General features: G+C 40.7%; 1 protein-coding gene across 2 annotated transcripts in view; it reads left to right on the top strand.

Annotated features, from left to right (window-relative positions):
* The window catches only part of STS (steroid sulfatase (microsomal), isozyme S), a 206,672-nt gene that overhangs the window by 152,438 nt on the left and 42,366 nt on the right, over nucleotides 1–11,868 (top strand). For both annotated transcript variants that reach the window (XM_011974178.1, XM_011974180.1), the window contains one exon: nucleotides 4,963–5,100. In XM_011974178.1, coding sequence (XP_011829568.1) covers nucleotides 4,963–5,100 — 138 coding nt within the window. The remainder of the gene's footprint in view (nucleotides 1–4,962; nucleotides 5,101–11,868) is intronic.

Genomic DNA, 11,868 nt, shown 5'->3' with positions numbered 1-11,868 from the left:
TTTTGCATTTCCAAGGTTTCTTCTTTGGGACTGCCAAAGGTCTGGTTAGGAAACCCTCACTTTGATAAGCTTGTTCTTATTATCTCCAGTTAAATAACAAAGTGCTCTTGAAATGGCTTATTTTCTATATTTGTTTCATTCAGAAAACAAAGGGAGAAAGCTTTGGAGATAGAACATTTCATTTACAAGCTATAATGCAGCTCACCATCGGCAATTCAAAACTATCATTCTGTATATATCAGTATCATTATATGTTGAGAACCTTACTGAAAAATAATATTTGCAGACCTCTGGTTTGTAATAGATTGCTCTGAAAGCAAAAATAATACAGCAGCATTTGTTCTTATGGGAGATTTCTGTTCACAGTGTTTATGAGGGAAACATGTTAGACCTTTGTAGGATCAATGTTACAAAAAATTAAATGTCAAAGGGGCCCTGGGATTTACAAATGAGATTCTGGCGTAAGACCTAAGTAGTATGGGATCCAGACTGTATCTTTTGGGAAAGAATGGACTAAAAGGAAATTAGAAAACTGACCATTTCTCAGGAAGTTGAGCTAAATATTCTACCATGCATACATGCATGGCAGCCTCAGCCACTTTCACTTGTACTAATAATCCCAGCCCAGTTGAATAGGACACCTTTAATGAAAGTGATCACTCCAGGCAACGAAGAAGAAACTTTGATGAGGACATGTTAAATATCATGGTCATTGGAAATATTGGAATTTGGAGGGAATATCCAGGGAGAAGTATTAAGATGGGGAAGGATGCAGGATATTTCAGTTGAGAGAATCTGCATAATAAATGCAGCTGTAAATTTGTCTGGAGTTAAAAATAGGCAAGAGGAGAAACTGTAAGTAGGATGTAGCTGGCCTTGGCTTTGGGGATAAGAGCTGTCCCTGAAAAACTCTGTGGCACTGCAACCTTTAGCACACAGCCTGTGTAACGTGGGCACTTCATAAATCCATGTTGGATGAATGCATGAGGAAGTCTAAGAGTCAAAATTGCATTTGAAAGGCATTTAAAAAATTAACAGAAGGAGGCTGAGGCAAGGGGATTGCCTGAGCCCAAGGGTTTGAGACTAACCTGGGCAACAAACTGAGACCCAATCTCTACAAAGGATACAAAAAAAAAAAAAAAAAAAATAGCCAGACATGGTGATATCAACTCACGTGTAGTCCCAGCTACTTAGGAGGCTGAGGTGGGAGGATCACTTCAGCCCAAGAGGTAGAGGTTGTGGTGAGCCATGATTGTGACACTGCACTTCAGCCTGGGAGACAGAGTAAGACCGTCTCAAAAACAACAAAAGTAATAGACTATTTTTGAGCAGTTTTATGTTTACAGAAAAACTGAACAGAAAGTACAGAGTTTTCATACACTCTCCCCTGCACACAGTTTCCTTATTATATACATTATGTATTCATGTGGTACATTTGTTACAATTGAGCCAACATTAATAAGTTGTGATTAACTGAAGTCCATAGTTTCCATTATGGTTCACTCTTCGTGTTGTATGTTCTGTGGGTTTGGACAAAGGTGTAATGGCATGGATCCACAATTACAGGATCATACAGAGTAGTTTCACTGCCCCCAAATTCCTCTGTGCTCCGCCTCTTCATCCCTCCTTTCTCCCAAGCCAACAGTAATGACTGATCTGTTTACGGTCTGTATAACTTTGCCTTTCCCAGAATGTCCCATAGCTGGGATCATATAGTATGTAGCCTTTTCAGATTGACTCCTTTCACTTAGAAATATCTTAAGATCCTTCCATGCTTTTCATGGCTTTATAGCTCACTTCATTCTAGCTCTGAATAATGTTTCATTGTGTGGATGTACCACAGTTTATTTTTCCATTCAACTGCTGAAGGGCAGTTTCGCTGCATCCAAGGTTTTGGCAATTATAAATAGATGTGGTATAAATATTTGTGTGTGGGTTTTTGTGTGCACATGAATTATTACGGGAGACACATTTTTATAGGAAATTTCTTTGCAGCATTTTCTTTGTGCAGATACTTCTGCATATAGAAAGATGAATTTTGTTTCAAAGGAGGGTGTATGGTCATATGCCTTTCACTAAATACTAACTACAATACATGGAAGCAAATTCCTAAGTCCTCTGCTACCTGCCTAATCTGTGTTATTTTACACAGAAGTTGTTGTATGAGCAAAAGGGGACATTTTTCTTTCAAAATATAAATGGGGGTTATAGCACCTTATTGCTTCCTTCTATTTCAAGTCATTAAGCTAATTACCATTTTCAAAGTAATTAGGCTTAAATTAGTGTCTCAGCCAAACAACCCCAAGCCCAAGCGCACAGGTGGTTTGCTTAGCTGCACCAGATAACACCATAATAAATGTCTGCCTGATCATGATTTATCACGGGAGACAAATTGCTAAAACGGCCCTCGGGTGTCTTATTTTTTGGTTCTGAGTATGACATTTACATATATGGTGTGGGTTCTGGGAATGTTTATCATTTGAGTTAAAAATTGAGAAACATTGAACATACTCTAGCCCGTGGCACTTGCAATCAAATAGCAAAAATATGCCTTTGCACAAATGACTTGGGTGTTGTTTTTGCATCAGAAATCATCTCTGCCACCTCCATGGGCAGCTCACTCTGCAGTCCTTCTCCTTCCCCTTTTCGGAACCAAGTACATGTGAGTACAACCTGGAGTGAAGGGTCTGGCCCTGCAGGGTGTGATCTACCTGCTGGATAGGATGTATTCCAAATCCTATATTTAATTATTTCTACCACAGAGGATGCCTGGGGCCATTGTAGAATATCAGTTGTTGTGGACATCCTAGTGCGACTAAGAGCCCACCCAAAATTTGATTCCCATGTCGAGACCAGTGACAGCACGCACACACTAAGAGGATATGAAAAGGCTTGTTACTCATATAATGTGGCTTTCTAAGGACAGCAGGTGATATGGTTTGGCTGTGTCCCCACCCAAATCTCATCTTGAATTGTAGCACCTATAATTCCCATGTGTTGTGGGAGGGACCCGGTGGGAGATAATGGAATCATGGGGGCGAATCCCCCCCCCTTGCCCACTGTTCTCATGGTAATAAATAGATTTCACAAGATCTGATGGTTTTATGAGGGGGTTTCCCCTTTCGCTTGGCTGGCTCTCTCTCTTGCCTGCCGCCATGATTGTGAGGACTTCCCAGCCACGTGAAACTGTCAGTCAATTAAACCTCTTTTTCTTTGTAAATTACCCAGTCTCGGGAGTGTCTTTATTTGCAATGTGAGAACAGACTAATGCAGCAGGTTACTAAACCAGTACAAAAAATAGCTTGAGAGAGCACAGAAAAGGAACGGATTCTGCTTTTATGGTGATTAGGACTTGGGGCTGGGATAAGGGTCTCTTGCATGCAGACAGGGGCTTGCATAGTTCCAACCTCCCACTGGTGGTGAAGGAGGGAGCACCCAGGGTTTCTTATCAGCCTGAGTGGCATGAGAAGAAGAGGGAGAGATGAGGCTTAAAAACTCTTGGCACTCAAACGTTAAGAAGTGGAGTCAGGCTCTGATATACCAATCAAAGCCTAGCAGTATGCAATGACTTATTAAATTAAATAAGCAGCATATGACTATGTAGAGCCCTGTGGAAACTGTACATTGTATACCTCTAGTTTGCCATCATTGTCTTCTGATTTGAGAGCTGGGTGATAGCTTCCTAATCAGAAAGTCCAGGTTTCAGCTCCTTCTTCAAACTTCAACTTTCCTCTATTTTTTTCTTACAGAAAATTATAAGCATATGCAGATATGGAATAGTACAGTTAAACCTCCATATGCCCTTCACTCATATTTAACAGTTATTAACTCCTGGCTAATCTTGGTGAATCTATATCCCAGACTCATTTATTCTTGTCCTGCATTCTTTTGAAGAAGACAGCAGCTATCATCTTCTTCACCACCTCCATTTCATCCTCAGGTATTTCAGGATGTATCTCTACAATATATTTTTTTCTCTCTGGTGTATGTTTTACTCCTCTGTGATTCTCGCTGAGTCTATCTACTCATCTGTTCAGGATTTGAGCATTTTGAGTTTTCAATCAGATTTGATTCTTACTTTCTGGTTCTCCCACTTCCCAACTATCTGAACTTGAACAAGTTGCCCTTTTACAGCATTGTTGATCTACCCCTAAAATGAAGCTAGTGCTATTTACTCATAGGGTTCAGTGTGTTCTAAACAAGATAATATGTAATAAAATTCTCTACATGTAGACAGTGCTCAACAGATGGTAGCAATTATTGTTATTATTATTGTTGTTGCTATTATTTTTTGAGGGGTTATCTGGGGGTGGTATACAGTGTTAGTTTTGGGGAAAGAAGGTGAGGACAAGAAGAATGTTGATATTTGTGATGAACAGTTTAGACTTGGGGAATAACTCCTGGTTCTTCCTCTATCAGTGAGGAATATTGATATTCATGTGAGGGATAGTTTAGATTTGGATATCTACCGTAAATATTAAAAGAGAATATTCTCATAAAATATCTATATACGTATTTGTTCACATAAGAGGAACATCACTGGTTTAGTTTTCCCATCCAATAAGGAAAAATGATAGACTTCTTTATAGCCTTAGGGCCAACACCAGCTGGTGAGAACAGCCTTTCAGCTTCTTTCTTCTGGCACCTGCCTCCAAGTGGCTCCCCATCAATGGACCTGGTACTTATAGAATACTTTCTCAGGTCTCCCTGCAGAATCACTTCATGATACCCGGAGGTTCAAATGGTCCTTCTAAATGGCACTCAAGTCAATGAATCTTGGTGTCTATTCTAAGAACACAGCCACAGCCAGTCTTGATTGCATCACGTCTCATGTTGGGATAAAATCCAATTTGTAAGAACATTTACTTCCACCTTGAGAAATTAGCTGCCCATTGAGTAGGGCAGCCATCTCCCTTTGCTTTGTGAATATGCGTTTTTACATGGAGTCTTTTTCCCCTCCAGGGCAGATCTTGAACCTTCTAGATGAGCTGAGATTGGCTAATGATACCCTCATCTACTTCACATCGGACCAGGGAGCACATGTAGAAGAAGTGTCTTCCAAAGGAGAAATTCATGGCGGAAGTAATGGGATCTATAAAGGTGAGAAATGCTGGGATGGACAAGCTCTGGCCTCTTAGCTCATCTGCTGGTCACTTTTTTCTGATTTTAGAGCTTTTCCATAGTTCTTCTGCTACTTTGCAATAAGTAGAACTTCCTTGTGTCATGGAGACAGTTGGAAGGCCAAAGTCACCATTTCTGTTCTGGTTCCCACAGAATTTAAAAGCCCACATCCTGTGTCAAGACATTAGAATGAGAGTATGTATCTCCAAATGTAAATGCAGCCTCATATAATGTAACTGATTAAAACAAGAATTCCTCTACCCCGTATGTGGATTTCCTGTCACTACTGTAACAAATTGACACAAACTTATGGGCTTAAAACAAATTTATGAACTTACAGTTCTAGAACTCAGAAATTCAAAATGGATATCTCACTGGTCTGAAATTAAGATGTCTGTAGGGCCTTCTACAAGCTCTTGGAGGGAATCTGTTTCCTTGACTTTTTCAGCTTCTGGGGACTTCCCACTGTCCTTGGCTCATGTCCCCTTCTTCATGTGGAAAGCTAACAATTCATTGTCTTCAAACCTCCCTGTCTGTCTCCGACCTTTGCTTCCATAATCTCATCTCCTTCACTTACTCTGACACCCTCGCCTCCCTCTTATAAGGACCCTTGAGATTACATTCAGCCCGCTCGTATAATCCCACATCATCTTCCCATCTCAAGATCATGAACTTAATCTGTAAAGTCTCTTTTGCCATGGGGTATAACATGTTCACAGGTTCCAGGGATTAGGACGAGGGCATCTTTGGGAGACCATTATTCTGCCTGCGTGAACCCACAATAGTATTTTGAGCTGATACTTCTTTTTAAAAATTATTTTTTGCAGCATTAGCTGAGCTACTTTCATGATGGGTCAGGCATCATGCTAGTCATTGGAGATATTTTATGAGACCCAGCTACTGGCTTGTATAGTGTATGCTCTTCCAATATAAGACAGACATATATAATGTCTAATATATACATTTAGATAGATCTAATCTACTTAGACATAGCTTATGTTTAATGTCTATATACATTAGACATATCTAATGTCTAATATATACATATCTAATGTCTATCTTATATGACAGACATTACATGACATACAACGTGGCCCATTTCATCAAGTGATATGATACCTAAAAGGGCATATTCATGCTAAGGGTTAGGACTCCCCAGCCAGCTCTGCGGTGGATATGGGTTGAAGGTACAAGAAGAGATGATGCCTTAACCAGAAGGGGAGGGTGAATCACAGTTTACCTGCAGGATATGAAAGGATGATATAGGGAATGCTTTTATCTATCAATTTGTTTTGGAATATTGATTATCTTCTGTCTATCTTGCATTGGGTCAGACACAACAGTAAATATAAAACATGATGTCTGCCCTGAAGGAAGTCATGTTGAACTGGTAGGTGGGTGGGTAGATGATGGCTTGAAGCCTGGGAAGACCCAGTGCAATTTGACAAGGGGACTAACACTTGCATGCACAAGATACTAATGGCACAAGGGGAAAGAGAGCCTCACTTGGCTGAGGAGTTCCCAGGAATGTTTGCAAAGGAGACGCAGCTAGAAAGGAGGTCACCAGTGGGTCTGTGCATCTGCTCTCACTCCCCTTCTATCTCTTTCTGCCTTTCCAACCCCATGCTCTCTTTTGTCATGCTAGAAAGAGGGAGAAGCAGCAAATAGCTTATTCTGCAAACTGCAAGGAGCTCAGTAAGGCCAGATTACACCACACCTGAGGCAAAGAGAAATAGTCCTCTGTAGTCTATCCCTCAGGCTGCAGATAGCTTATGAAGCCTTATACTTCTATTTACATCTCTATGTGCACATCTGGAGCCCTATGACCAGCTGAGCACCCAGGGGCAGGAGCCCTCTCCTACATCTTTTGTTACCTGGCACCTAGCACAAAAAGATGCCTGTTAGGTGCATCTGGCCAACCTTCATAGGCTGCTCAGACCTCCTCCCAGCCCCTTCCTTTAGGTCGTGTTACCTTGCTCAATGCAGGCAGGACACATAATCAATATGTAATGTGGGTTTGATTAATCAACCGGTGTGTTTAATCTGAACAGGATTAACCCCAGTAGGCTGTCACTCTTTCAGCCCTTCTCTGTGTGCCATGTTACTTTAAAAGTAGTAAAAAGTGGAAACATGTATTTCTAATATATGAAGACTTGGTGCTACCGGCCCGAACTGGGGTCCACTCACCCAGCGCAGCAAGGCCAAACATCCACACCGAGGTTTTACAGTGGGAGAAAGGAGGGTGTTTATTTGCAGGGTTACAAGCAAGTAGAATGAGGCATCTCTCACTTAAGATTCCACTTCCCCAATGGTTTGCAAGCAAGGGTTTTTAAAGCCTGGGAGGCAGAGGCTACAGGCAAAGTCATAAGTCAGTACATGGAGATTATACGTTGCTTTGACCTAAAAAGGCAGGACATCCCAAAGGGGTGCCCACAGGTCATAGGTGGCTTCAAAGATTCCCTGATTTGCAATTGGTTTAGGAAGTGAAGCTTTGTCTGAAAATTTGGGGTCAGCAAAAACAAACATGATATCCGGCCTGTGGGCATGGCTTCCTCCAGGCCCCTTGGGAAGAAATTTGGAATAAAGAATGTCAGTCAGAGTTCAGTCCTCAGTTCCTCTTTACCTGGAGCCTAGATGCCAGCAGATGGCATTTTCCATTTTAAAGGGGTCCACTTTCTGAAAAACAACTATGGGACATATATTAAAGTGTTATCTTTAGTTATTACAGGGAACCAAACATTTTATGGCTCTAACTTCCTTGTCTATTGTTTTACTCTATGATTACCTTCTTGCTTATCAGTTGCTCATTTACTTTTCAAAGCCTGCTAGGTGCCTGGAATTTTCTTTGAAGGAACTCAAGATTTTTCTTTATTTCCCTGCCTGGGAGAGTCCAGCAGGCCTCTAAGAGGGGTCCCTGCTCCATCGCATCGGTGTTTCCGTTTTATTTTCACAAGGCTATCACCTGTGTGGAGAGAGTTGTTTTTATTTCATTTTGTAGATGCCAGCGTCTCTAAAGACTGGAGTTCCAGGCTGCATTCCACGCTGTAGCTCATCCATCCATTCATTCTCTCTCTTAGTGCCTGTTCAGTTCCAAAATAGCTTAGCAGCTGCTGAGGAGGAGAAATGTACATAAATCACAATACCAGAAGTGGTTGGAGAGTAATAGTTACTTAAGAAAGTTACATATGCAAGGCTGTAGAGCCTCAGGGCAGGAAGTGGGGAGCCCTGACTGACAATCCGAGGGAGGCTTCATGGGGCAGAGAAGGAGAGGCATCACATTTTGCACAGATAGTTCACCAGGGTTCAGAGACAGAAGAGGTATAGGTCAGAAAGGGAGCCCCAAGGGTCTTGAATGATGGCTGGGAACCCCAGTTTTATCATACAACCCTGCAAGCATGTCAGGAGCTACTCCATGAATTTCTTTTTTTTTTTAAAGAAATGTATTTGATGTATTAGAAATGTTTTGCTTGCATGCTAGAAATACCATGAATGTGTAACACGATTAAGGTCTCAGCCACCGCTCTATTGCAAAGTATTATCCTTTTGTCAAACTTACTTGAAATCAAGTTCACAGTGAAACGTTGTTAAAATACAATGCCCTAAAAGGAAGATAGGGTTTCCTTCTAGTTATGGGAAGTAGGCTTCTTAGTGTCAAGACATCTTGTTCTCTAAAGCTGCAAACTCAAACACACACCTATGGTTTATGCAGACACAGAGAAATCATAGGATTTAACACCCTGTTAAAAATACCATCTTTTTCTAAACAATCATGACTTCTACTGTCCATCAAAACCCTTCAATGGACTTTGCTATTTGAACTTTTTTTTTTTTTCCTTTTGAGAGAATCTTGCTCTGTCACCCAGGCTACGGTGCAGCAGAGCTATCTCAGTATTTGAACTTAATGATTCTCCTGTATTCCCAAGTCAAATCTGTTTCCCTAGTGAAATCTATAGGCTTCATCAATGACAGGGTAGATAAAGAAAATGTGTATATAGTCACCATGGAATACTATGAAGCCATAAAAAAGAATGAGATCATGTCTTTTGTAACTTGGATGGAGCTGGAGGCTATTATCCTTAGCAAACTAATAATGCAGGAACAGAAAACCAAATACCATGTGTTCTCACTTATAAGTGAGAGCTAAATGATGAGAACTTACGAACACATAAAAGGAAACAACAAAGACTGGGGTCTGTTTGAGTGGGGAGGGTGGGAGGAGGGAAAGGAGCAGAAAAGATCACTATTGGGTACTAGGCTAAATACCTGTGTGATTAAATAATTTGTACACCAACCCCCCATGACATGAGTTTACCTGTCTAACAAAGCAACCTTCACATGAATCCCCAAATCTAAAATAAAAGTTAAACATAAATAAATAAATAAATAAATAAATAAATAAATAAATAAATAAAATATACCAGACTTCCTGTTTAAAAAAAAAAAAAAAATCTATGGGCTAATTTGATAGAATGGCTAGGATTAAATCATCCTTCCATTAAATTCAACAGGTTATTCCTTTTAATAAGAGGTACATTACATGTCTACCGCAGTCTACATTTAAAAAACAATTATTTAATATGCCAGGGGTGAGGGAGTAATAACAGGACTGTTTCATTTTTTTAAGGAAATGACTTTGCAGTATGATTCTTCTGTTTAGATTTGGATATGGGTAAATTTTGTCTTTGTCAAAATGTTCTAGCATAAAGGGAAATTGGGAAATAAGGGTAGGGTCAAATGTATACTTTGAGTATAATTCTGTTCAAAGTTTAGAAATCTTGGCAGTAAGTCCTTTATAGAGTAGTTGCTAAAATATTTCCCCCTGAGACTCTTCTAAAATAAATTTTCTTCTATTGTCCACATGCTTTGAATGATCGTGTCAACCTAATAAAACCAATTTTCTAAGGAATAATTTATCTTCCCATTTAATAATTAAGAAATCATTGTCTCCATTAGGGCTTCCAGTTAATTTGACTGTGTTCCCATATCATGTGATTATGATTTTCACAGACAGCAAGATAAATAAGTAAACCACTGAACATCCTATAGCCTGTGACCCTTTGTAGCTGTTAAATGTAAAATTTTCTGTTTCTGAAAATGTTCACATTGCTTCTTTGGGACCTTAGGAGTAGAAAATATTGCTTGAAACTAATAGAGGATTTAAGATTTCTACACAATCCTTAACTCTTTCTAGGGAGTTTAGTTGATGGCTCTCAATTTATGTTCCTGTACCCTGGACAGGCATTGGATCTATTTGGATCAGCCTGGTGGGTGAGTCTTGAGAAGAAACTTCATTCTGCACTTGCATCTGTGTCAAAGCAGTAGAACAGAAAGGAGTTCAAGCTGAGAGTCCTGAAAATTGCAGTTCTTTTATTGAAGGAGCGAGTGACCCCACCCCTAGCTTCAGTTGTCTAAATCAGAGTTCTAAGCCTTTGAGCCTCTCTTTGCATACGGAGTTGCAAATGAATTCATGGAAGTTTCTTCTCAACCTTCACTGCAGCTGCTTCTCACCTGATCCACCTCTCAATGTTGGAGACCTCCAGGGCTCTGTCCTGGGCCCCCTTCCCTTTTTTATCTTCACACTTGTCCTACCTGATGTCATCCAAATCCAGGACCTCATATGACATCCAACTGCAGGGCATCCCACATACACTGCCAGGACCCTGCTGTGGAGGTCCACATTGCTATGTCCAGCTGCCCACTTGCCACATGACCTGGAAGCTCAGTAGGCATGTCATCTCGGAAAGATGCAAGCTAGACGTCAAATGCAAGCTAGCCCAAGCCCACACATCCCCATATCTGCATGATCTTATTGAATGCTTTACCCAGTGACTGAACCTCAGTGCTACCATGTTTGCTGGTTGTGGGCTTGTTTTATTTTGCCTCTCTTTAACCCCTATGTATCCCATATTTTGGAATCACATCCTATTCACTTTATTTTCTAAGTTTATCTGACATTGGTCCTCTTTTGTCATTTGTATCAATTTTCCATCTTGTCCAGGCCACTGTGGTCTGCCCTATGGACTTCTCCAGTGTGCTTCTTGGTGGTCTCCCTAATTCCTTGTTCTCACATTCCATTCTCCACCCAGACACTAGAGTGAGATTTCATAAACATAATGTTAATGTACTATATTGAATTTCTAAGGACTGATGTAACCGTTAGTACCACAAACTGGGTGGCTTAAAAGCAGCAGAAAGTTGTTTTCTCTCAGTTCTGGGGGCCAGAAGTCTGAAAGCAAGGTGCTAGAAGTGCTGGGATCCCTACAAAACCTCTAGGGGAGATTCCTTTGTTGTTCTGCCATTAATTCTTAACCTTCCTTGACTTGTAGATGTATCAGTCCAATCTCTGCCTCCACCTTCACATGGTTTTTTTCCTTTCTTCAAACACTCTAGTATCAACCAGGCATAGTGGCTCATACTTGTAATCCCAGCACTTTGGAAGGCTGAGATGGGAGAATCACTTGAGCTCAGGAGGTCGAGGCTGCAGTGAGCTATGATTGCACCACTGCACTCCAGCCTGGGCAACAAACAAACAAACAGAATAAAAAACCACTCCAATATCTTCCCGTCCACTGAAAATACATGAAGTCTGCACCCCAGCTGTACAGTTTTCTCATCCTCTCTTCCTGGCTTTGCCCGGGTCCCCCAATCCCTTCATCCTGTTCCCACCTTAGAGTCTTTGTGTTGGAAACTCATCCTTTCATCTCATCTTTGGATGAATTTTATCTTTCACTCATACATTACCTTTGT

Source organism: Mandrillus leucophaeus, unplaced genomic scaffold, assembly GCF_000951045.1.
Source record: "Mandrillus leucophaeus isolate KB7577 unplaced genomic scaffold, Mleu.le_1.0 Scaffold1008, whole genome shotgun sequence".
Taxonomy (NCBI): Eukaryota; Metazoa; Chordata; class Mammalia; order Primates; family Cercopithecidae; genus Mandrillus; species Mandrillus leucophaeus.
The sequence above is the reverse complement of the archived record's forward strand: the minus strand, read 5'-3'. Positions and strand labels throughout refer to the sequence as shown.